The sequence below is a fragment of the Callithrix jacchus genome, chromosome 22 (assembly GCF_049354715.1).
Source record: "Callithrix jacchus isolate 240 chromosome 22, calJac240_pri, whole genome shotgun sequence".
Lineage (NCBI taxonomy): Eukaryota > Metazoa > Chordata > Mammalia > Primates > Cebidae > Callithrix > Callithrix jacchus.
The window spans coordinates 46,549,032-46,575,471 of NC_133523.1; the positions used below are offsets into that span (position 1 = coordinate 46,549,032).

At 42.3% G+C, this 26,440-nt stretch overlaps 1 protein-coding gene and 1 long non-coding RNA gene across 10 annotated transcripts; both read right to left on the bottom strand.

The window, feature by feature from the left end:
- Nucleotides 1-118: 118 nt before the first annotated feature.
- LOC118150076 (uncharacterized) lies at nt 119-13,914 on the bottom strand. 9 transcript variants are annotated; one of them, XR_004737861.3, is made up of 5 exons: nt 13,778-13,830; nt 13,156-13,459; nt 12,904-13,059; nt 10,345-10,417; nt 123-431 (listed from the first exon to the last, which is right to left on the bottom strand). It is a non-coding gene; the product is annotated as an uncharacterized LOC118150076 (long non-coding RNA). The 9 variants fall into 9 exon arrangements; XR_004737862.3 differs by having other exon boundaries at nt 13,176-13,459; nt 13,608-13,830; XR_013531201.1 differs by having other exon boundaries at nt 125-431; nt 13,176-13,459.
- Nucleotides 13,915-24,257: 10,343 nt separating this feature from the next.
- VN1R4 (vomeronasal 1 receptor 4) lies at nt 24,258-25,289 on the bottom strand. Its single transcript, XM_002762455.4, has one exon. The coding sequence runs from the start codon at nt 25,240-25,242 to the stop codon at nt 24,325-24,327; it is 918 nt and encodes a 305-aa protein (XP_002762501.2). The 5' UTR covers nt 25,243-25,289; the 3' UTR covers nt 24,258-24,324.
- Nucleotides 25,290-26,440: the final 1,151 nt, after the last annotated feature.

Here is a 26,440-nt window from a genome sequence, read left to right on the forward strand (position 1 = left end):
AGTAGCTGGGATTACAGGCACGCGCCACCATGCCCAGCTAATTTTTTGTATTTTTAGTAGATGGGGTTTTACCACGTTGACCAGAATGGTCTCAATCTCTTGACCTCGTGATCGACCCACCTCGGCCTCCCAAAGTGCTGGGATTATAGGCATGAGCCACCGTGCCCGGCCAAGAGAAATTTATTGAGGATTTATCATGTTGATCTTTTCTATGAGTGAGATTTTTGTTACAGGTCAAAGGCACTCCTTTGTAATTTTTGCATCATATTCCCACAGGCTGTCACATTTATGCACATGTTCCCAGGCTTCCTTGAGGTCAAAACTGTTGATGCCATGGCTTTCCTTTCTTTCTAGTATTACCAGATGGTAAAATTCCTCTTTATTAGTTTCCTTTGGTGATAATCCCTTGCTTGCAAATCCTACAGAAATATCTGAAACATATAAAGAACCACAGGCTTTCCATCAAATAGAGTTGGAAGATAAATATTTTATTTAAATACATAATATTACAAGAAAAGGAAGAATAATAAACAGCATCATAAAGCTTCTTAATCATTATCGTTAAATGTTTAAGAACACAGAGATTAGTTGTCCTCAATAAAGTTACATAGCAACAAAACATGTAACAAATTATTTTAAGCACAGTTTAAAACACCCTAGGCTGGGCGCAGTGGCTCATGCCTATAATCCCAGCACTTTGGGAGGCCGAGGTGGGTGGATCACGAGGTCAAGAGATCGAGACCATCCTGGTCAACATGGTGAAACCTCGTCTCTACTAAAAATATAAAAATTAGCTGGGCACGGTGGCACGTGCCTGTAGTCCCAGCTACTCGGGAGGCTGAGGCAGGAGAATTGCCTGAACCCAGGAGGCAGAGGTTGCGGTGAGCCGAGATCGCGCCATTGCACTCCAGCCTGGGTAACAAGAGCAAAACTCCGTCTCAAAAAAAAAAAAATGCATCCATAATTCAACTTTATAAGCTCCTTCAACAAGAACCTGAAAATCACACTGAAGAAAAATGTACAATTGCACATACGGGAAGAACAATGTGGTATGAGTAACAGTTTGGTCGACATTTTCAGATACAAGGTTGTGAACGGACAACATTCTCCCTAGGATAATCCTACACCTTGTACTGCCCACTCCAAGGGGACGATCATTATATATCTAATCAGCATTGTCACACTGCCCCTGGGAGACACTGTAAAGTCCACAAAACCCAGAAGGACAGAAGCAGTTATTCCTCAGGCTCTCCTGATTCTCTGCCAGCCTAATGGGCATGCTGGCTACTCTACTCAGTGGCTTCAAGAGGCACTTCTGTATGTAGCAGGATGATACTCTAACAGATTAATCAATGTTCTCTTTCAAGAATATTCTGTCACCAAGAAAACCTCTTCCATGTGAGAGTCTGCCAAAAGTTGTCCATCACCTACTGGTGGGTTGTTATCACAGCAGAAAGGGAGGAAATTTCAGACTCTAGGAATGTGTACTTCAAAAGACACTTTCAGAGGCAAATCTTAGAAGAATATGAAATAAGGAAGACCAAGGTCTCTCTCAGTTCCTGGACAGGTTAGAAAGCTAGAAAAGGGAGACAATATAAGATATGAGGGTAAAAAAAAAGGTCGGATTTTGTAGGATTCTTAAGAAGAGGCAGTGTGTTCTGTCCACAGGCTGCAAGCTGAGAGCCGAAGAGAATGAGATATATTCCCGTTTTGGAATGGCAGTCAAAAAGAGGATCTGCCAAGTCTTACATTACTGCTGAGTAGCAATCCCCAAAGTCTACCTGTTCCCCTTTAGACACACATGGCAAAAGCAGAACGGAAGCAATGGCCAAGAGGCCTGAACAAGTAGAGAGACTGAAAGTGTTTAAAATTTCAGAGAACCCCAGATACATTCTGGGGGAGCCACTGTTTTCCCCATTTACCTGAAGAGTTCTTGCAGGTGTTAAGAAATGGGAATAAAAATGGAATCGGTTCTGGAGCCAGGGCTACAAAGGCCTCAGTTTGGATCTGTACAGACTAAAAACAAAATTAAATATTCAAAAAGAGAGTCCTTAAAAACCATCACCTCGGTCCTTCTCAAAACCAAGGGACTAAGAGTACTGCAGGCCATGATGGCATCTTTGCTTCTGTGTCTGCATGAGCTGGGGCATCACGGAGAGTGGTAGTCCAACCTTTCACACATTTGAATAACAGTGTGCTGGGGACAATGGGAGGGGTGTGAACTTTTCTTTGACAGCTCACAAGAAATAAACTTTTGTTTCCCCATTGATGTTTCCCATTTGCAGAGTTTTCTAAACAATACTCAATGGAGTAGCTTATTTTTGGCCATCTGAGCGCTTATTTGTGCTCACATTTTGACTATCCAATTTTTCCCCATTTTCACTTCACTCTCCACAGTCCAGGACTCATTCCTTTTCTCCAAAATGAACATAATATTCAGCTCAGGAAAGATTTCAACTTGTTAAGAAGAAAGGAACCTGGAATGCCGAGCTTTTCCTGGATACAGTCCCGGCCCTTTGTTCAGCTATGAAGAGAGGACATTACCGATGGGTCTGGAAAAAGGGTTACTTTAAATATGCAGACTTTGAAAAACTACTGAATCAAAGGCACAAGGCTAAAACCATGACACCAGCCACTTCACAAAGTTTCCATGAGGTTTTTAAGTCCTGATGTTCAGGAACCACCACTCATCAAACCTGACTATGGCAGAATTCCGGAGAAAGGGGAGGTTGAAAGTCTACATGCCACATTAGGAAGCCTTTCCACTCTCAATCAAAACAGTTTCCATCTCCCCTTTTAGAACAGGGATCAGATTCGGACAAGCAAATCGGGGCTCCCAAGAGCCTCACAAGGGAAAATGCAAAGGTGTAAGAGGGTGGGTAGGGTTTTCTGGAGGGGTATTTTCCTCATCCAGAGGTTCCTGCAGTTCTGCAACATCACGTCCCTGTGCAAGGCCCTCTGGGCAGGGTCCAGGCACTCCCACTCCTCGAGAGAATTCTATGGTCACATCTGAATGTAAACAGTCTCTGAAATAAAAATGCACTTCAAGTAGACACAGGGAAGGTTCTTATTTTCATACAAAATGACAGAAGAGAGGTATATTCATTTGGCCACAGTGTTGTGACTGATTTGTGTGAGATAATGCAAGAAACTTACATATCCCTAATTTTATTTTTTTAAACTGAGATGAAATTCACATAACATAAAACTAGTCATTTCAGGCTGGGTACAGTTGCTCTCACTTGTAATTTCAGCACATTGGTAGGCTGAGGCAAGAGGACTGCTTGAGCCCAGGAATTTGAGACCAGTGTAGGTAACAAAGTGAGACTCCATCTCTACAAAAAAAAAAATGAAAAATTAGCTGGGCACAGTGGCATGGGCCTGTGGTCCCAGCTTCTCAGGAGACTGAGGTGGGAGATCACTTGAACCTGGGAGGTGGAGACTGCAGGAGGCAGTGATCATGCCACTGCACCCCAGTCTAGGTGACAGAGCAAGGCTTCATTTTAAAATATATTTTAAAATATATAAATGAGCCATTTTAAAGTACAATTCAGTGGCATTTAGTACATTCACAAAGCTATACGCCACCACCTCTGTCTACTTCAAAAACACTTTCATCAACTCCAAAAGAAATGTTTTGGAGCAGCTACTCCCCATGTGACTTTAACATGAAATAAATTTAACCAAGAGGTAAATGACTTGCATGCTGCAAACTATAAAATACTAATGAAGAAAATTAAAGTAGACAAAACAAATAAATGGAAAGATATTCTATGTTCAAGAACTCAGAAAATTAATATTATGAAAATGTCCATATTATCTGAAGCAATCTACAGATTCAATGCAATCCCTATCAAAATCACAGTAGCACCTTTTACAAAAACATAAGAAACAATCCTAAAATTCATATAGAACTACAAAGAGCCAAAGCAATTTTGAGCAAGAATATCAAAGCTGGTACTATCACATTTCTTGATTTCAAAGTATATTACAAAGCTATGGTAATCAAAACAGTATGGTACTGGCATAAAACAGACATACAAAACATAAGCACTAGAATACAAAGCCCAGAAATAAACTCACACATATACAATCAACTGATCTTTGACAAGTGTGTCAAGAATACACAATGGAGAAAAGATACTCTCTTCAGTAAATAGTGCCAGGAAATCTGTACTCCAAATGGAAAGAATGAAACTGGATGCTTATTTTATGCCATAAATAAAAATAAACTCAAAACTGACTAAAGACTCAAGGTAAATTGGGTCTTCAGTCTTACCTGAAATTGTAAAACTCCTAGAAGAAAACATAGGGGAAAATGTTCTTGAGATTATCTTGGCAATGACTTCTTGGATATCACACCAAAAGTGCAGGAAAGAAAAGCAAAAACAGACTAGTGGGACTACATTAAACCAAAACACTTGTACAAACCAAAAGAACCAACCAATAAAACAAAAAGGCAACTTATAGAATGGGAGAATATTTGCAAACTATATATTTGGGAAGAGGTTAATATTCGAAAAATATACAGAACTCCTACAACTCAAGAGCCAAAAATCTAATAACCCAATAAAAAAATGGACAAGAGAGCTGAACAGTCATTTTTCCCCCAAAGAAAATATAAAAATGGCCATTAGGTACATGAAAAGGTGCTCAGTATCACTAATCACCAGGAAAGTGCAAATAAACAATATGATTTTAATCTCACATCTATTAGGATGACCATTCAAAAAAAAAAGGACAAGCAATGTCTAGGATGTGCAGAAAAATGACTGTGATCTAGTAATTCCACTTCTGGGTATAAATCCAAAAGAATTAAAATCAGGATCTTGACGAGAGAGAGGTGCTCCCATGTTTATTTCAGCTTTCTTCTTAATAGCCAAGTCATGACTAAATGTCCATAGAGGAATGACAGGATAAAGAAAATGTGGTACACGCACACATGCACACACACCCATGAATATTATTCAGCCTTAAAAAAGAAGGAAATCCTGCTATTTGTAAGAGCTAACCTAAATGAAACTGGAGTATAAGTGAAATAGGCCACACAGAGAACAAATACATGATTCCACTTATACGAGCAACTGAAAACAATAAAACTCATAGGAACAGAGAATAGAATGGCGGTTGCTAGGTGCTGAGGGTGGGGAAATGGTGAGGTAGTAATCAGTTTCAGTTACTAAAGATTAAAAAGTCCTGGAGATCTACTGAACAACACAGTGCTTATAGTTAATTCCGTATTGTGCACTTAAAAATTTGTTAAGACAGTAGTTCTTATGTTGTGTTCTTACAAAATTATTAAATAACCAAGAGGGCAGGAAGAAACTTTCTGAGGCAATGGATATGTTTATGACAGAGGCGTATACTTATCTCCAAACTCATTAAATTGTATACATCACATATATAGCTTTTTTATGTTAATCATACATCAACAAGGTAATTAATATTCATTTAAAACTAAATTTTTCAGCCAGGCGCGGTGGCTCACGCCTATAATCCCAGCACTTTGGACAGCCGAGGTGGGTGGATCACAAGGTCAAGAGATTGGGACCATCCTGGTCAACATGGTGAAACCCTGTCTCTACTAAAAATATAAAAATTAGCTGGGCAGCCAGGTGCAGTGGCTCATGCCTATAATCCCAGCATTTTGGGAGGCCGAGGCGGGTGGATCACGAGGTCAAGAGATCGAGACCATCCCAGTCAACATGGTGAAACCCCGTCTCTACGAAAAATACAAAAAATTAGCTGGGCATGGTGGTGCGTGCCTGTAATCCCAGCCACTGAGGAGGCCGAGGCAGGAGAATTGCCTGAACCCAGGAGGCAGAGGTTGTGGTGAGCCGAGATCGCGCCATTGCACTCCAGCCTGGGTAACAAGAGTGAAACTCCGTCTCAAAAAAAAAAAAAACAACTGAATTTTTCAGTTTTCGTTTTGTTACTGATGTTCTAATTTCACTCGATGATGGTTTGAGAACACGGTTTTATGGGTTCTACCTTTTAAAAATGCACTGGGACTTGTTCTGTGGCCTGACATGTGGTCTAACCTGGAGAACATTCTATGTGCTCTTGAGAGGAGTGCACACTCTGCTTTTGCTGAGTGCAGTTCTCTGTGCCTGCTCAGTGTGGTCAGTTTACAGCAGCGGTGTCCAATCTTTTGGCTTCCCTGGGCCACACTGGAAGAAGAAGAATTGCCTTGGGCCACACATAAAATACACTAACACTAATGACAGCTGATGAGCTTTAAAAAAAAAACTCATAATGTTTTAAGAAAGTTTACAAATTTATATTGGGCCACATTCAAAGGCATCCTGAGCCACATGCAGTCCGTGGTCCATGGGTTAGACAAGCTTGGTGTAAAGTGTTGCTCAAACTCTTCATTTCCTTACTAATCTTCTGCTTGGTTGTTCTATCCATTAATAAAAAGAGAGCACTGAATTATGTTATAGAACTATCTATCTCCTTGTAATTTTTGCTCCAAATTACTTGAGGCTTTGATATTTGATCCATATTTTTTTATAGTTGTTACATGTTCTTGGTGGATTAACCCCAATATATACTGTCTTTCAACATCTCTGTTATCAATTATTGATGGAAAAGCCTATCTGTCTGCTATCTGTATAGTGATCCAGCCAGGCTTAATATCTGCAATGAAATGCCTTTTTACATCCTTTTATTTTTCAGCCTATCTGTGTCTTTGGCTCTAAAGGGAGTCTTTTACACACATCATATAGTGAAATCATAGTTTTAAAATTATGTATTCTCCCAATAAGTGCCTTTTAATGAGAAATTAATCCACTTACATTTAAAGTAACTACTGGTAACAGAATTACTTTTACCATTTTGCTACTTATTTTTTAGATGTCTTACCTTTTTTGCTTTGTAATTCTTCTCTTCCTTCTTTGTATATGTATGAGTTTGTGTATACCACTTTGGTTCCCTTCTTTATAGTTTTGTTATTTTAATGGTTGCCCTGGCGATTAAAACTTACATCAGAAGATAATAATTAAGTTTCAATTGATGCTAAGTTAGCTTCAATTGCGTAACAACTTCTGTTTCTATATAGCTCTGGCTGGCTCTCTTCATAATGCCAAAAATTACCTCTCTATGCATTTTATAGCCAGATTGGAACACACTGACAATTACTGTTTCCCATATGTCTTCTAAATCATATACAAAAAAAGTTTTTAAAAAACCAATAATATTGGCTTTTATATTTACCTATGTAGGTATTTTACCTCTATGAATTTATTCTTATGGCTTTAAAGTACTGCTGGTGTCCTTTTATTTCAGCCTAAAAGACTTTGTTCAACATTTCATGCAGGGTAAGTCCACTTAGGCAAACTCCTCAGCTCTTGTTATCTGGGGACCTCAACTTCATGGTCAATTCTGAAGGATCACTTGCCTGATACTGAATCCCTGCTGGACAGTTCTTTCAAACTTTGAGTATGTCATCCACTAATTTCTGGCCTCCATAGTTTCTGCTGAGAAATTGCTGTTAATCTTTTTGAGGATCACTGTACATGACAAATCATTTCTATTTTGCTACTATCACGGTGATCTTTTCCTTCCACAGTTTGATTATGTGTTTTGCTGTGGATCTCTATGAGTTTATCACAATTAAAGTTCACCGAGCTTCCTGGGTAGAGAGATTCATGTTCTTTACACACTTGGGAGGTTTCAGGTCTTATTTCTTCATATATTCTTTCTGCTTTTTGCTTTTGCTTTTTCTTCTGAAATTCTTATTAAGCATACATTCATATGCTTCATGGTGTCCCAAAGCTTTCTTACATTTCATTTCTTTTCACTTTCTTCTGCTCAGATTAAATAATTTCAATTAACCTAAAGTTTAAGTTAGCTGATTCTGTATTGTCAATCTGCTCTTGAAACTTCATAAAATTTTCATGTTATACTTTTCAGCTCCAAAACTTCTATTTCACTTCTTTTTAATAATTTCCATGTATTTACTGATAATTCCTTGAAACACTGTTGTCCTACTTTCCTTTAGTTCTTTGTCCACCATTTACTTCAGCTCTCTGGGCATGGTTAAGATAGTTCATTGAAAGTATCTTTTAGTAAGTGCAATGTCTCAGCTTCCTCAGAAACATCATTATTAAGCCAGGTACCATGCTTCAAGGTGCCCAACCTGGAGGAATCCTCACACAGCTGTAGTACAGTTGGCCTGCTCAGAGGCAGCCAAGGCAGGTTCTTTATCACAGAGAAAAGCTGTAAAGCTGATATGTCTTCAGTAAGGGAATGTTCCAATGAGAAAGGAAAAACTCAAGTTATCCCTATTTACCAGCATAAAAACAAAATAAAGACATACAGCATACAAATATATAAATTTGCAAAACAAAATATCACAACAAAATATTCACTTAACATTTTCTAAAAGTAAATTATGATATATAAATGCATTTTTATAAGACTTCCATTGAGAAGAATGATCAGTAGTTCCTGGTGGAGACAGTGAGTGATGGTGGACAACGTGGTTTTACTTCTTAGTCCCTAAGCATCATTGTGTGACATTTTATCGATAAAAAATATATATCATGTGATGTTTAATACAAAAGAAATGTAATATTTAACAACAAGTAATCAGAATTTGGCTCCTACCTCTCTGATGACAGAAAGTGCTGCTCATAAGTCTTAGCTACATTATAGCCATCTTTTGGCTATTATTTTAAAATTATTATGATTATTTTTTGAGACAGAGTTTTTCTCATTGCCCAGGCTGGAATGCAATGGCGCAATCTTGGCTCACTGCAACCTCCACCTCCCAGGTTAAAGCAATTGTCCTGCCTCAGCCTCCCAAGTAGCTGGGATTATGGGCATGTGCCACCATGCCCAGCTAATTTCATATTTTTAGTAGAGACAAGGTTTCACCACGTTGGTCAGGCTGGTCTGGAACTTCTGACCTCAGGTGATCTGCCCACCTCAGTCTCCCAAAGTGTTGGGATTACAGGCATGAGCCACTGTGCCCAGAACCTTTTGGCTATTATCAAAAAGTCAAAAACAATAAAACGGATGCTGGTGAGGTTATGGAGAAAAAGGAACACTTACACACTGTTGGTGGAAATGTACATTAGTTCAACTTTTGTGGAAGACCAGGTGGCGATTCCTCAAAGATCTAAAAACAGAACTCCCATTCGACTCAGCAATCCCATCACACATGCATGAATACACACATACGTGCATATGTTCACTGTAGCACTATTCACAATAGCAGAGACATAGAATCAACCTAAATGCCCATCAACAGTGGACTGGATAGAGAAAATGTGGTACATATACACCATGGAATACTGTGTAACCATTTAAAAAAAAATGAGATCATGTCCTTTGCAGGAACATGGATGGAGCTGGAGCCCATTATCTTTAGCGAACTAACACAGGAACAGAAAACTAAATACTGCATGTTCTCACAAGTGGGAGCTAAATGATAAGAACCCATGAACCCATGAAGGGAAACAACACACAGTGGGGCCTACCAGAAGGTGGAGGGTGGGTAGAGGGAGAGGATCAGGCAAAATAACTAACGGGTAGTAGGTTTAACACCTGGATGATGAAATAATCTATCCAACAAAGCCCCACAACACAAGTTTAGCTATATAACAAACCTAACCCTGAACTTAAATGAAAAAACAAACTATTACACACATTTTTATCTAAACATCTGCTGCAAAAGAATTCCTAAATGAACAGCAGGGTCTTCATGACATATACGCACTGTGAAGAATTTAAAGAACCGCCTGCTGTTACACAATTAGGTTGATTCCATATTTTAAAACCAATGATAAAAAAAGACTACCTTCTCCACCCCCAATGTCTGTTTCTGAACCTCCCATTCTATTCCAAATTATTATTTTAGAGCTAAAAACACACCAATTCAATTGTTTAGCTTCAAATGTATTATCAACTCAACCAAAGTTCCCCCCAGAGGTCTTCTTTTCCAAAGCTTTCCAGGTATTTGTGCGCATTAATGTATCACTTATGCAGTTCCCTTACTCCTGGTTTATAAAGAGCTGAAATGGCATCCAAATGAAGTCTCTGAACAGTCACTCCCACCCAACCTCGCTGACACCATGGGGCCTGCTCCCCATATCCAATCCATACCTGGGTATAAAACCCTTTCCAGAACAATCATGTAAGTGGAGCCTTTTCCAAAGTTCTAATGTTACTGGGTCACAGTGAGATGGAATCTATGTGGAGATGGAACTGAGGGAAAGCCCTGGGTGAGAATATACATGTTAGGCAGGACACTTCAGAGTCAGAGAAAATTAGCAAGTCCAAAAGATGGCATTTCAGGAAGGAGAGGACAGAACAATCAACCATGAATATACTTTTTACCTGAGAAACAATCATTCCTTTCTCTTCTTTCTTTCTTCTTCCTCTGGGTTTCTTTCTCAGGTAAGAGATCAGTCTGTATGTCAAAAATACGTCATTTAATGCTTAAAATCAACATACTCCCTTCCTCAATCACACACACACAGCAGAGGCTTAATACAGAAAAAAGATAGACCTTAGCTTCCACGGCAACAAGAGGGAAAATGAACTCATGAAAAAAATAAACTCCTGAAGAGAGAATAGAGAGTTATTCCACCCAGGTCTTCGAAAACTTCTCCCTCCTTGGTGAAACGCACATTCTGCTTCAATTGCATTGTCCTTTGTCTATGTGACACTCAGCCAAGAAAAACTGCTGTGTCCAAGTTCATGGCCTCTCCCTAGGCAGCCAGCATCTAATGACTGGTCAATGCAGGATATAAAAGCCTCAGATTGGAACATCTGAAGAGCTACCACAGCTCCAGAAATCCCTGTTGCAGCCATACTAAATAGTTCAGATTTTTGTCCCACAGGCAATACTGTCCCACAGTAAAAGCATAAATGGGTTTAATGCCGGGAGATGACAAAATAAAACAGGACTTACTCCTAATGCAGAGTTGGGAAAAAGAATAAAATGCTGAGAGAGAAGCAGCTCTCTTGTCTCTAAGCCCATGCCCCGACCCCTTTCCTAGTAGTTTCCGTCATATTTGGAGGTCTGAGAGCTACTGAAGACTATAACTGGGCACCCTCTCTCAAAATATCACCACATGCAGATACATCCTCAATTCTGAAAATCAATTCAGGGATCCCATCAGCTCAGAATCATAGTTTCTGGTATATCTATCATCTCCACGTCACAGGTGGGCACACTGAGCCTCAAAGAGAGGAGACATTTCACCATATTACCCAGAAAAGGTCTGAGTTGAGTGAGCAGAACTCAGTTGTAAATGAATTCTGAAAGGGTGGCCTGGATAGGGCAGTAGGGAAGGTTTGTCCTTATTTCCAGATTACCATTCATATTCCTGAATAGAAGCTTCTATTTCATGGGTTTAATCAATCCCAAGGATTTAATTCCTTTCTTCCAGAAAAATATTTAAAAATATGAGATTACAAATAGCTATTACTCTTGGAAAGCATGAGAAGGGGTCAGCTGTGGAGATCAGTTCTGAGTAATCTCTTCATTATGAACAGATGGGCTCTGTTGGAACAAAATTCCCCATCAATCCAGCCCCTTCTTCAACATCTTGCAGAGAAAAGACAAAGGGGACTTGGGTGAACATCTACTTAATGGGAGGCTTCAGATTAATAAGGGAACAAAGAAACTGAATACAGTTGAGCCTTGAGCAATGCCAGTGATACTGGCAATAAACACCGCCCAGTCAAAAATCCAGGTACAACTTTTGATTCCCCAAAAACTTTACTGATAGCCCAGAGTTGACCAGGAGTCTATCTGATAATTTCTGTTGTTCAAGGTCAACTGTATTAAACTAACTGGTTGAACCAGATTTTCAGTGTTAAAAGATTATCAACATCCTTAGAATGAAACCTGAAATCAGGTACCAGACATCAAAGAATAGTTCCAATATATGATAAAAAGTAGAAGGCATTTAGGCCGGGCGTGGTGGCTCTCGCCTGTAATCCCAGCACTTTGGGAGGCTGAGGTGGATCACCTGAGGTCAAGAGTTCGAGACCGGCCTGACTAACATGGTGAAAATCCCATCTCTACTAAAAATACAAAATATTAGCTGGGCATGGTGGCACGTGCCTGTAATCCCAGCCACTCAGGAGGCTGAGGCAGGAGTATCACTTGAATCTAAGAGGGGGAGGTTGCAGTGAGCCAAGATCAAGCCACTGCACTTCAGCCTGGGTAAAAGAGTGAGTCTCTGTCTCAAAAAAAAAAAAAAGAAAAAGCATTTAAACCTCATAAGCTGAACAATACATTTAAGAGAAAATAATCTAAAAAACTTTTTAAAATCCAGTAAATTCTGGGATTACATTTAAGACAAGTTTGGGCCGGGCACGGTGGCTCACGCCTATAATCCCAGCACTTTGGGATGCCAAGGCGGGTGGATCACGAGGTCAAGAGATCGAGACCATCCTGGTCAACAAGGTGAAACCCTGTCTCTACTAAAATTACAAAAATTGGCTGGGCATGGTGGTGTGCGCCTGTAGTCCCAGCTACTCGGGAGGCTGAGGCAGGAGAATTGCTTGAACCCAGGAGGTGGAGGTTGTGGTGAGCCGAGATCGTGCCACTGCACACTCCAGCCTGTGTAACAAGAGCAAAACTCCGTCTCAAAAAAAAAAAAAAAAAAAGAGTGAGTCTCTGTCTCAAAAAGAAAAAAGAAAAAAAAGAAAAAGCATTTAAACCTCATGAGCTGAACAATACATTTAAGAGAAAATAATCTGAAAAAAATTTTTAAATCCAGTAAATTCTGGGATTACAAGACAAGTCTGTAATCAGAAAGTTTGAGTATACATCAAATTTAGAAATTTAGAAAATGACACAAGCCACACACAAAAAAGAAAGGAATAATATTGTTAATATCTGTTTGCAAAAGCAGCATACGGCGTAGTCTCTTCCCATACCTTGACTCTCCTCTTTCAAGATCAGAGAAAGGGAAGAGGGTGAGCTGGAATTAACTGAGGGTCAGTTAACCCTCCGGCTGAATAAGGGTTGCTTCTGATGTCATAATTAGAAAAGTCAGAAGCTTCACACCCTCGTTTCGCAGTTTTCATTATCTTCTGAAAAAACAATGAAACAAATTTTAAATGAATTATACAGCCACACGTTAATACTTCACAACTTAATGTTCCATATTTAATCCACTCCATATTTACCTGGATCCCTTGGATCTCACCTTTCTGTAAACGTCTCTCTCCCACCTTCTGTTTCTTTCCTCCTGTTTTTCCCACTTCTGAGATTTCCTGTCCATTTCTGCTTATTTTCCTTCCCTTCCTCTCTACTCCTTTTCTGACAGCGTGTTTGGCCCCAACCTGGTAACATCCTTTTTTCCAGTCCTTGCTCTTCTTTCTGATTGCTAATTCCCCGCATTTCTTCCTCTTTCTCCTCCGTTTCTGCTTTCCCTCTGCTCTCCCTGGAGGGGGGCGAAGGGTGTGTAGCCATCCCGAGTGAGGGCTTTACCTGGGGGAGGGAAGAGGGAGTCAGAAAAGTGTTCTAAGCAGAGAAACGACGCGTTGGGCAGCCGGTGTCCAAACCGACTCTAAGGCAAAAAGATTGGAGCCATAGGCACCCCCTTCAGAACGATTTTAAATCCGAAATGGACGGAGACCTTGAGACCGTCTCGGAGCGACGGGACTGGGAACGTCTTAGGGCCACGCCGCGAGAGGAACCAGCAGCTTCGGGATTTTAACCTACGGGGCGACCTCAAAACTTTAAATCAGAGCGTGGGCACCTAAGGCCCGCGAAGCGCAGGCTTGAACCCGAAAGACTGAGGCTCACCCGAGCGTGCCAGTCGGCCCGCGAGATCCACTTCCGGATCTGCCGGAAACTGCGAGTGCGCAAGCGCATTAGGGCGACACAAAGGGCCAGGGAAGGAGCACGGCGCCGACACCTGCGGGGATGGGCGGGCAAATGGCGGGGATGGGCGGGAACAATGGCAGAATGGGCGGGGTCAGTGGCGGGGGCGGGGCCTACGGGTCCGACTGCTGGGCCTGCCTTCGCCGCGGCCTGGGACTTTTCTAGGTGTCAGTCACCCGGCAGGACCCGATTCTTCTCTTTTGGAGTCCCTTGAATCTCTTTTGTGTCCTTTGGGGCTTGGCTAAGCAAAAATCTAGACACCCGTGGGCCCCTTATATTGGAATCAAAGCTTAAGTTGGAAAAGGTTGGCGTGAAAACGTTTCTGCGAGAGATGGAGGAGCCTCGTGCGAGGCAGGGGGAGAGCTGGGACCTGGGGGGTGGGAGAGGGCGACGGCGTGGAGCAGAGCTTGGATCCAGGAACTTCTGAGCGCTGGACGCTTAGAATTTTTTTTATTTTTAAAGATGGGGTTTCATCATGTTGGCCAGGCTGGTCTTGAACTCCTGACCTCAGGTGATCCGCCCTCCTCGGCCTCCCAAAATTCTGAGATTACAGGCGTGAGCCACCGCACCCGGCCCTAGAATTTTTATTTAAGCGAAAGCTGAACTTATCTGCGTAGGTGACAGAAACTGGAATGAGATGCATTTTTGTACCTGTGCGGAGTGTACAATTTTTATATTGACTTTCACTGGAACATAATTTTCATTTCTGTTCCCCAGTCACCCAGGAGGCAAAGATGCTCCATGGGCTGAGTTCCAGAGATTTTATGGGGCCAGGCTTGTGCAGGTGGAGGGCTGAGGCTAGGCTTTAAAAGAACAAACATTTCTGCTTGTAGCCATACAAATGTATTTTCCTTTCTTTATTATTCTAATGCACATTTCTTGAGATAAATTATAAATCCAAGTACTGGATTTATTAGAGTTGGTATTTTGTGTTTTGCCTTTTATTAATAACTAATATATCATTATTTTATATTATTATTTTGAGAGGGAGTCTTTCTCTGTTTCCCAGGCTGGAGTTGCAATGGCACAATCTCAGCTCATGGCAACCTCCACCTCCTGGGTCAAGTGATTCTCCTGCCTCAGCCTCCCGAGTAGATGGAATTGCAGGCGACCATCACCATGCCCAGCTAAATTTTGTATTTTTAGTAGAGACAAGGATTCACCATGTTAGTGAGGCTGGTCTCAAACTCCTGAGCTCATGTGATCTGCCCACCTGGACCTCACTAAGTGCTGAGGTTATAGGCTGTTAGCCACTGAATCTGGACTTCAGTTAGTAAAGTCTTTATTCTCGGTTATTTCGAAGAGTATTCTTTTTTCTTTCCTTTTCTTTTCTTTTTGAGACGAAGTCTCGCTCTGTCACCAGGCTGGAGTGCAGTGGCACGATGTCGGCTCATTGCAACCTCCACCTCCTGGGTTCAAGTGATTCTCCTGTCTCAGCCTCCCAAGTAGTTGAGACTACAGGCACACCCTACCACGCCCAGCTTATTTTTTGGATTTTTAGTAGAGACGGGGTTTCACCATGTTGGCCAGGAGGTCTCCATCTCTTGACCTCATGATCCGCTTTCCTAGGCCTCCTAGAGTGCTGGGATTACAGGAATGAGTCACCGGGTCCAGCCTTGAAGAGTATTTTGAACAATATATGTGCTCAGCAATTCTTCTGGCCCACTGAAGTGATTTCTCTTGGGCCCAGAGAGGATACTGATTGATTGGGGGCTCCCCAACAGAAGATGAGCCCCTAAGGTAGTATCTGAGTAAACCAAGGTTTATCCACTGCCTCTTTGGGTCTCTGTGTTTATAACTGGGAATTACATCTGATAACAGGTGAAGGGTGAAAAAAATGAGTGCATTTTAGCATAAAAATACGTATTTACATATAAACATACACATGTATAAAATTCTATTTATTTTACATATATGAATACATATGTGTATTAAAAAGTTTTGAGTGTATGAGCATGGTTCTTGGTGGTAGAACATAAACACTGTAGGTTGGAGAGTCTAATTCCCCGGGATGGGGGTATAGCCACATGTAAGGCTGTCAGAAGGGAAGTGTGAGAATTTCGTCCTCTGATTTTTCTGCTGAAAGCTTCAAAATGCACATGTCCTAAGATTATGTCATTTTTTGGGGCTGGGCACGGTGGCTCACACCTGTAATCCCAGCACTTTGGGAGGCCGGGGCAGGCGGATCATGAGGTCAGGAGTTCAAGACCAGCCTGGCCAACACAGGCTGTCTTTACTAAAAATACAAAAATTAGCCAGGCGTGGTGGCACACACCTGTAATCCCAGCTACTCAGGAGGCTGAGGCAGGAGAACTGCTTGAATCCGGGAGGTGGGAGTTATAGTGAGCCAAGATCGCTCCACTGAACTCCAGCCTGCATGACAGAGCTAGACTCCTTCTCGAAAAAGAAAAAAAAAAGAGGCTGGGCGCGGTGGCTCACGCCTGTAATCCCAGCACTTTGGGAGGCCCAGGCGGGTGGATCACAAGGTCAAGAGATCGAGACCATCCTGGTCAACATTAGTAGAGATGGTGAAACCCCGTCTCTACTAAAAATACAAAAAATTAGCTGGGCATGGTGGCGCGTGCCTGTAATCCCAGCTACTCAGGAGGCTGAGGCAGGAGAATTGCCTGAACCCAGGAGGCGGAGGTTGTGGTGAGCCAAGATTGCGCCATTGCACTCCAGCCTGGGTAACAATCAAAACTCCGTCTCAAAAAAAAAAAAGATGATGTCACTTTTTTTTTCCATGATGAAATGGAATTTATTTCTGGATGTGTAATTTTCTAAAGATGCAATGTTAGGGATAAAATAAAATTCAGAAGTAGAAAATGAAAGTTTTCCTTTTCCTGACACACCCATTCTAGTAAATAACTGAGATGGCCAGGATTAAAAGTTTAAAGAAATGTATTCCTAAACTTGAAAACTTTTAAATTTTCACTCTGCTTAATAACTCATATTGGTAACAATTTTGTAAAATATGTAAGGAATATGGATGGTAATACATTCCCATCAATTATTCCTTGTTTCATACCGGGTTGGAATCAACATATCCCTTCATTAATTGGAGCTGTATCTTTCCAGACCACGTAATATATATTTAAGGTGGAGGGGAGTATGGACAGTAACAGACACTACAGAATTAACCCTCTCCAGATCTTGCTATTGCACCGGCCATTAACAGACAGTGTTAATTCTGTACTACTATTTTACATAAATACCGCCAATTGGTTTTCTTAATCACAAGTACTTTCTGGGGATATTTTCTCATATTAAAGAACATGAATGTACCAGAGTTTATTTAATAGCTTCCTCATTTTAGACTTTCAATGTTTTATTTATTTATTTATTTATTTTTTGAGACAGAGTCTTGCCCTGTCGTTCAGGCTGGAGTGCAGTGGCCTGATCTCGGTTCACTGCAACCTCTGCCTCCTGGATTCAAGCGATTCTCCTGCCTCAGCCTCTCAAGTAGCTGGGATTACAGGCATGTGCCACGATGTCCTGCTATTTTTTGTATTTTTAGTAGAGGTGTGGTTTACCCATGTTGACATGGCTGGTCATGAACTCCTGACCTCAAGTGATCCGCCCACATGGGTCTCCCAAAGTGCTGGGATTACAGGTGTGAGCTACTGCGCCCAGCCCCTGTTTTATTTTTATATGTGAGCTAGAAAGTACAAATCTATCAGAGTACTTCTCGAATTTTGAACATGTATGTGTTCTTTGGATGTCTCTGAAAAGTGGCATTGATGGCTCATAGGCTGTACGAGTTATATCTTTCCACATAAAAAAGTACCCCCAAACTGAGTGACTTATAACTACAATCTTCTTTAAACAATAGACGCTGGTGAGGATATGGAGACATAAGAATGATTTTACTCTATTGGTGGGCATGTAAATTAGTTCAACCATTGTGGAAGACAGTGTGGTGATTCATCAAGGCTCTAGAACCAGAAATACTGTTTGACCCAGCAATTCCATTACTGGGTATATACCCAAAGGATTATAAATCACTCTACTATAAAGATGTGTGTACATGTATGTTTATTGCAGCACTGTTCACAATAGCAAAGACTTGGAACCAACCAAATGTCCATCAACGGTAGACTGGATAAAGAAAATGTGGCACATACACACCATGGAATACTATGCAGCCATAAAAAAGAATGAATTCATGTCTTTTGCAGGAACATGGATGAAGGTGGAAGCCATCATTCTCAGCAAACTTAACACAGGAACAAAAAAACAAACACTGCATGTTCTCACTCCTAAGTGGGAGTTGAACAGTGAGAACACGTGGACAGGGAGAGGGATCTTCACAGGCTGAGGCCTGCTGGGGTAGGAACAAGGGAAGGAAGAGCATTAGGACAAATCCCTAATGCATGTGGGGTTTAAAACCTGGGTGACAGGTTGATAGGTGCAGCAAACTACCGCTGCACATGTATACCTGTGTGACAAACTTGCATGTACTGCGCATGTATCCCAGAACTTAAAGAAAAATTTGAAAAGATACAATCTTCTCTTATACGGCAGTTTCTGATGGTCAACTCACGAAGCCAAAGGGAAAAGTCGAGCTGGGGACTGCATCATGCAATTTGCCTCCCAATTTTTCTCTAAATAAGATAGTTGCAAAGATTTTTTTTTTAAGTGCTACATAGGCTGGGTGTGGTGGCTCACCCCTGTAATCCCAGCACTTTGGGAGGCCAAGGCGGTCAGATCACAAGGTCAGGAGACTGAGACCATCCTGGTTAACATGGTGAAACCCCGTCTCTACTAAAAATACCAAAAAAATTTAGCTGGACGTGATGGCACGTGCCTGCAGTCCCAGCTACCTGGGAGGTGGAGGTTGCAGTGAGCCAAGATTGTGCCACTGCACTCCAGCCTGGCGACAGAGTGAGACTCCATTTAAAAAAAAAAAGTGCTACACAGCCCCCTCACTATTTGCCCACAAGGACCCCAAAATCTGTACCCTAAAACAGTTCTGTTGAATTTCACCTAGGCGATGTAAATTGATAGCTTATCTTCACAGGTATGGGACAAAGGACAGAACTTGAGGTCATTTCTCTGTACATCTTTGTAACTTACTTTGGACAAGGAGAATTCAGAAGTACCTTGCGAAAACACATTATTCCTTTTTGCCTTTGAAATTTCACTTTGTGGGATAAAAATCTGCACAGGGGATCAAACATTTCCTGGTTTACTAGGCAACACATGCGGTAACTAATATTTATCTGCCGTATTTGCATTACCCTGTCCCCAAGCTGAGATCTTTTGGTGGGCGGATACCCAAAGCCACTCCCTCTTTATCCTCCTCATTAATCCATGAGTTCTATCCCTTCCCTGGATCAGGGATGAGGACAGGTAAGGGATCTGTTAGTCTCATAGGGAACTAATTCAATAGCATCACTACTTTCTTATTTTGACAGATGTTTATTACTGCAACTTTTATGAGAATTGTGGGGTTTCGTGATATATTAGTAATCCTCCCGTGTTTTGTTTTTCAGACTTTCTTTTTTTTTTTTTTTGAGACGGAGTTTCACTCTTGTTACCCAGGCTGGAGTGCAATGGCGCGATCTCAGCTCACCGCAACCTCCGCCTCCTGGGTTCAAGCAATTCTCCTGCCTCAGCCTCCCGAGTAGCTGGGATTACAGGCACGCGCCACCATGCCCAGCTAATTTTTGTATTTTTAGTAGAGACGGGGTTTCATGTTGACGAGGATGGTCTCGATCTCTTGACCTCGTGATCCATCCACCTCGGCCTCCCAAAGTGCTGGGATTACAGGCGTGAGCCACCGCGCCCGGCCTGTTTTTCAGACTTTCTAATGAGTTTTGTAAAGCTCTGTGATCTCCTTTCAAATGGAATCTAAAATTTTAATCTAAAGGTTCAACTTTATCAAAAGAGAATTCCAAAAGGTACAACCTTAAAACTATCTTTCTCTTTCTTTCCCCTTCCTTCCTTCCTTCCTTCCTTCCTTCCTTCCTTCCTTCCTTCCTTCCTTCCTTCCTTCCTTCCTTTCTTCCTTCTCTCTCTCTCTCTCTCTCTCTCTTTCTTTCTTGACAGAGTATCACGCCAGGCTGGAGAGTGCAGCGGTGCAATCTCGGCTCACTGCAACCTCCGCCTCCTGGGTTCAAGCAATACTCCTGCCTCAGCCTCCCAAGTAGCTGGGACTACAGGCACGCGCCACCACGCCCAGCTGATTTTTCTATTTTTAGTAGAGACAGGGTTCCACCATGTTGTTTAAACATAAATATAAAAACAATACGTCACCACAACCAGATCTATGTGGTTTGTTTATAGCATTACAGCATAATCTCCAAAGCTGGAAATGACTCAACAATGGATAGATAAATAAACAAGCTGTAGTACATCCATAGAACAGACAGCATTCAGCAATAAACATGAATGAACTCTGCTTCCCAGGCTGGAGTCCAGTGGCACAATCCCGGCTCACCGCAACCTCCGCCTCCAGGGTTCAAGCAATTCTCTTGCCTCAGCCTCCCAAGTAGCTGGGTTTACAGGAACATGCGCCACCGTACTTGGCGAAACGGCTAAATTTTTGTATTTTTTGTACAGATGGGATTTCATCATGTTGGCCAGGCTCGTCTCAAACTCCTGACCCAGTGATCCACTCACTTTGGCCTCCCAAAGTGCTGGGATTACAGGCATGAACCACTGCGCCCGGCCTAATGAACTCTTGTATGCACATGGTTGAAGACCAAAGGCATTCAACTGGGTGAAAGAAATCAGTTTTACAATTTTATGTATTCACGCCCGTGTTTATAGCTGTCTTATTCACAACACCCAAAATCTGGAGACAACCCAAACGTTCATTGACGTGTAAACGAATAATCCAAATGTTGTATTATCTAGACAATGGAATATTTTTCAGCCTTAACCAGGAAGTAAATTCTAGGCTGGGTACAGTGGCTCATGTCTGTAATCCCAGCACTTTGGGAGGCTGAGGCTGGCAGATCACCTGAGGTCAGGAGTTTAAGACCAGCCTGGCCAACATGGTGAAACCTTACCTCTACTAGAAATACAAAAATTAACCTGGTGTGGTGGCACAAGCTTGTAATCCCAGCTACCCAGGAGGGTGAGGCACAAGAATTGCTTGAACTCAGGAGGTGGAGGTTGCACTGAGCTGAGATTGTGCCACTGTACTCCAGCTTGGATGACAGAGTAAGACTGACTCAAAAAAAAAAATGCTCCCCAAAATTCAGGATCTGCAGAGCCCTGGCTGCCAATGAACTACTCACACCCTCTCTAGGGGTGACTGAATCACCCAAGCTCCTGTCTCTCCAAATTGCAGGTGAGTAAAATCTCACCTGATCTAGGGCTGCTGTTGGTAGTTCTGAGTTTACTTTTCCTGTCTTGGGCTCTAACCCTGTGGACAAAGAGAGGGTTCAGGTGACTGCCCGACCCTGGAGTGCCCAGCATGCCCTTGTCCATCTCTGACTCATTTTCATGGGTCCTTCTCTCAACGGAAGCTGGTCTGTCAGTCTAGAGTGAAGAAAAGGAATCTGTCTCCAGGGGATCCATGCACGTGTTTTTCATAATTTTATATATATATATATATATATATATATATATATATATGGGGGGTTGGTCATACATAAAATACATACATGAAATATGTATGTATTTTATTATACTTTAAGTTCTGGGGTACATACGCAGATCTTGCAGGATTGTTACATAGGTATACACATGCCATGATGGTTTGCTGCCTCCATGCCCCCGTCACCTACATTAAGTATTTCTCCCAATGTTATCCCTCCCCAATCTCCTACCCCCCACTATCCCTCCCCTAGCCCCTCAGGCTCCACCATACCCCAGTGTGTGATGTTCCCCTCCCTGTGTCCATGTGTTCTCATTGTTCATCACCCACCTATGAGTGAGAACATGTGGTGTTTTCTGCTCTTACGTCAGTTTGCTGAGAATGATGGTTTCCAGATTCATCCATGTCCCTGCAAAGGACATGAACTCACCCATTTTGATGGCTGCATAGTATTCCATGGTGTATATGCACCACATTTTCTTTATCTAGTCTACCATTGATGGACATTTGGGTTGGTTCCAGGTCTTTGTTGTTGTAAACAGCGCTGCAATGAACATACGAGGGAATAAATGAGGCTATGAAGAGCACCTCAGAAAAAGCAAGCTAGAGATCAGAAAAAAGAGCTTGTGTCCAGCGTAAGATAATCAGTAAGTAAGGAAAAGACAGACCACATGATAGAAAAGAAAATTGCAAAGTCAACTAAAAAAGTGTTCAGAACAGAGGTTACCAGTCACAGCCTTCTCTTCTAGCTATCTTGAAATACGCATGACATGGTGATTTGCTGTAGTCTCCTTACTGTGTAGCAGAACCCATTCTTCTCGTCTGGATACCTGTGTACTGACCGATGAACCTCTCCCAGCACCGCTTCCTCATCCCTTCCCTTTCCAGCCTCTGGTAACCACTATTCTACCCTCGACTTCTATGAAATCAACTTGTTTAGATTTCACGTGAGTGAGATCATGCAGTATTTGTCTCTTTATGTCTGGTTTATTTCAGTTAACACAATGTCCTCTAACTTCATCCATGTTGTCACAAATGACAGGACTTTATTTTGTTTTATGGTTGAATAGCATTTCATTGTGTATAGATATATATATACCACATTTCTCTCTCTCTCTCTCTTTTTCTTTCTTTTTTTTTGAGATGAAATTTTGCTCTTGTTACCCAGGCTGGAGTGCAATGGCGCGATCTCGGCTCACCACAACCTCTGCCTCCTGGGTTCAGGCAATTCTCCTGCCTCAGCCTCCTGAGTAGCCGGGATTACAGGCACACGCCACCATGCCCAGCTATTTTTTTTGTGTGTATTTTTAGTAGAGACGGGGTTTCACGATGTTCACCAGGATGGTCTCGCTCTCTTGACCTCGTGATCCACCCGCCTCGGCCTCCCAAAGTGCTGGGATTACAGGTGTGAGCCACTGCGCCCAGCCTCAAGTTAATTTTAATAAAATGAGTGGCTGTGTTCACTTGCTCACTTTAGGGTTATAAAAACACAACCCTGACATCTCTTTCTTTCCAACATGGCCAAGTGGCATCTTCACATGAGAAAGAAAAAAAATCTGCCATTTACTGATGTAGAGCCTCAAATCTATACAATCTCCAACAGTGTGTTTCTTTCTTTTTTTTTTTTTTGAACCAGGCTCTCACTCCCTTAGCCCAGGCTGGAGTGCAGTGACACGATCACAGCTCACTGCAGCCACTACTTGCTGGGCTCAAGTGATCCTCCCACCTCAGCCTCCTAAGGGACTACAGGTGTGCGCCACCATGCCCAGGTAATTTTTTGTTTTTTTTTGTATTTTTAGTAGAAACAAGGTTTCGACATGTTGCCCAGGATGGTCTCGAATTCCTGGCTTCAAGCCATCCTCCTCCCCTGGCCTCCCAGAGTGCTGGTACTACAGGCATGAGCCACCATGCCCAGCTAGCAACTGCTTTTTACTTTTTTGAGATGGAGTCTCGCTCTGTAGCCCAGGCTGGAGTGCAGTGGCACAATCTCAGCTCACTGCAACCTCTGCCTCTTGGGTCCCGGTTCAAGCAATTCTCCTACCTCAGCTTCCCAAGTAGCTGGGATTACAGGCACAAGCCACCATGCCCAGCTAATTTTTGTATTTTTTAGTAGAGACAGGGTTTCACCATGTTGGCCACGAGTCTTGAACTCCTGACCTCGTGATCCGCCCGCCTTGGCCTCCCAAAGTGCTGGGATTACAGGTGTGAGCCACCGTGCCCGGCCGGCAACTGCTTTTGAATAGTCAACGCTCACCTAATGTTTTTTATTTCGGCATAAATATATATTTTTGTCTCACTCTTGATCAGTGTAACCATTTCTACATGAGATTGATTTAAATATACGAATTTCCCTCCATATAATTATATTTTAAATGACTATTATCTTTCTGACAAGGTAACATACAGATTTGATAACTTGGCCCCAAATCGGAGTTAACCAAAACCTTATCTCTCCGCTGCCTCGTCACTGCAGGAGAACATTTTTTTCTTCTCTTTCGTGAATGGCATTCTCACACAGTGCTACTTGTTCATGTAACTTTTTCAACAATGTCACACTTATTTAATTTCTGCATAGAGTTATTATGTCAGATCGAAGGTTGCACATTCAAAGAGATCCTCATAATTTTCAGATTGATTCAAAACCTAATTTTAATTGCATAGACCTCTAATGACTGTACCGCAGGCCTTAATAAAAATTTGATACTATGATTATTACATATGGATTTCATCATATTTCATTGACCGTTGTTCTTACTAGCTATTATTCACCACTGGGATGGGAGTTCACCCTCTGTTGCTCACCGCCTTCTCATCATTGTGACAGTTTCATCATGATGTGTTGGTTACTACAGGGAAGAGTGAATCATCAATTGAACCGTATGCACAAGGTACACGTTTATGATGAGTTCAGGGAATGCTGTCATCTTTTCCAGGCAAAGCAAAGCCTGTATACATTGGGGTCACAGCTCATGAGAACAAAGGGGCTGAGAGTTGGGAAACAGAGATTTATGAAGCCTGCAGTGTTCACCAGTAAACTGTTGGGGTTATCGGGGAGAGTGATACAAATCTGGACAAGGCAGGAGAGAATGTAAGAAGACACAAAGGTGCTCACCAGGAAGAGGATGCTCTGCGTGGCTCTGGTCTCAGGGGAGGCTCTGGGGGAGAGATCGCTCCTGCGAATGTGCCGGACCCGCTGCTTGTGTCTGTGGAGGATGCACACCATGGAGCTGCTGGCCCAGAGCATAAGCCCCAGACACAACACATCAGGGAATGACAACAGTATCACAAACGGTGTGTCTGTGCTTTCGTTGTGACCTCTCCTAGAACAGTATCCCAAATCCTTGCTCCCTCTGATGTTTGTGTAGTTCCATTTTGCAGTCACGGAAATGGGAAAGATGACGTTTACCAACACGCACAGGAGCCAGCACAGGAGAACAGAAAAGCCGACGTGCCTGGGGGCTTTCTCTTTAAGTTTTGCCCACCTGGGTTTCCTGGGGCTGATGGTGATCACCTGGAAGACACTCAAGAGGCAGGTGGTGCCAATGGACACGCCCCTACCCACTCTATGGAGATAGAAAACAAGTTTGCACCCAATAGCATTGAGAAAATATCTCAAGCCAAAAGCTGCCATTGTCTGGGGGACTCCTTTACAGAGGAGAGATAAGAAGTTGGCTATAACCAGGTGCTTAACAATCACATCTGTGGACCTTAATCTGCCCCCGGTGCAGTGAACAGAGAGATAATGGAGAAGGAGAGAGAAGTTCCCCAGGACGCCCACCACGGTTTGTGGTAAGAAGATCATTCCCACTGCCACGTTCCCGGAGGCCATTCTGCCCATTTCTCGTCACTGATGCATGTCTTCAGAGCCGGAAGGTCCTGCATGGAGAAGGACACATGAGCTGCATTAATCGTGTCACCTGGAACCTGGCGTTCTCCACCTCCCATTGCTCTGCCCTTAGCAATACTTAAAGTTGCCCTTGTATTAAGAGGCTTTTGAGAATTGAATGCGCAACCTTTAAGGAGCACGTACAATGAGGGAATCGGTGCTGTGCAGATCATACATGTGGTAACTTCTTTTTCCACAAATCTATGAGGCAGGCATGACTATTACTTTCATTGTAAATATAAGAAGGACACAGACGGCCGGGCGCGGTGGCTCAAGCCTGTAATCCCAGCACTTTGGGAGGCCGAGGCAGGTGGGTCACGAGGTCAAGAGATCGAGACCACGCTGGTCAACATGGTGAAACCCCGTCTCTACTAAAAATACAAAAAATTAGCTGGGCACGGTGGCGCGTGCCTGTAATCCCAGCTACTCAGGAGGCTGAGGCAGGAGAATTGCCTGAACCCAGAGGTGGAGGTCGCGGTGAGCCGAGATCGTGCCATTGCACTCCAGTCTGGGTACAATAGGGAAACTCTGTTTCAAAAAAAAAGACACAGACACAGAGAGGTGACGTGACTGACAGACATTTCCACCCTACTTACAGGCAAAGGACAAACTTGAAGCTGCCTGGTGGGTTTTTTTGTTTGTTTTGATTTGTTTTTTGGGGGGAAAGACAGTACATTTAGCTAATATAGTTTACTAACAAAGCTAGATAGCTGTTTTCTTTAAATAACACACACACACACACACACACACACACACTTTTGTTTTTGTTCCTTGCATTTTATTTTAGTCTGGTAGTAGGTTACTGTATAATTATGTTGTTATGATTTTACATGATGTGTAAAAATGTATATTTGTCACTGTCCAAATAAATAAAGGTTTAAAGATCTTAGGAAATGTAGATGCATGGATTGCAGTTCAATACTATAGAAACCTGTGCCATGACAAGTTGGATTTAATGACTGCAAGAATTGATCAATATTAGAATGGAAACAGCAAGAAAAAAATGTTGTCAGCATTTGCTTTTGTGCCAAGGACAAAGGCATAAAGGCACCTACCACAATCACGTCTTACCCAAAACAACAGGACACGAAACACCAATATGGGATAAAATCGTGTAAAGTAATAACCAAATTCTTACAAACATTACACC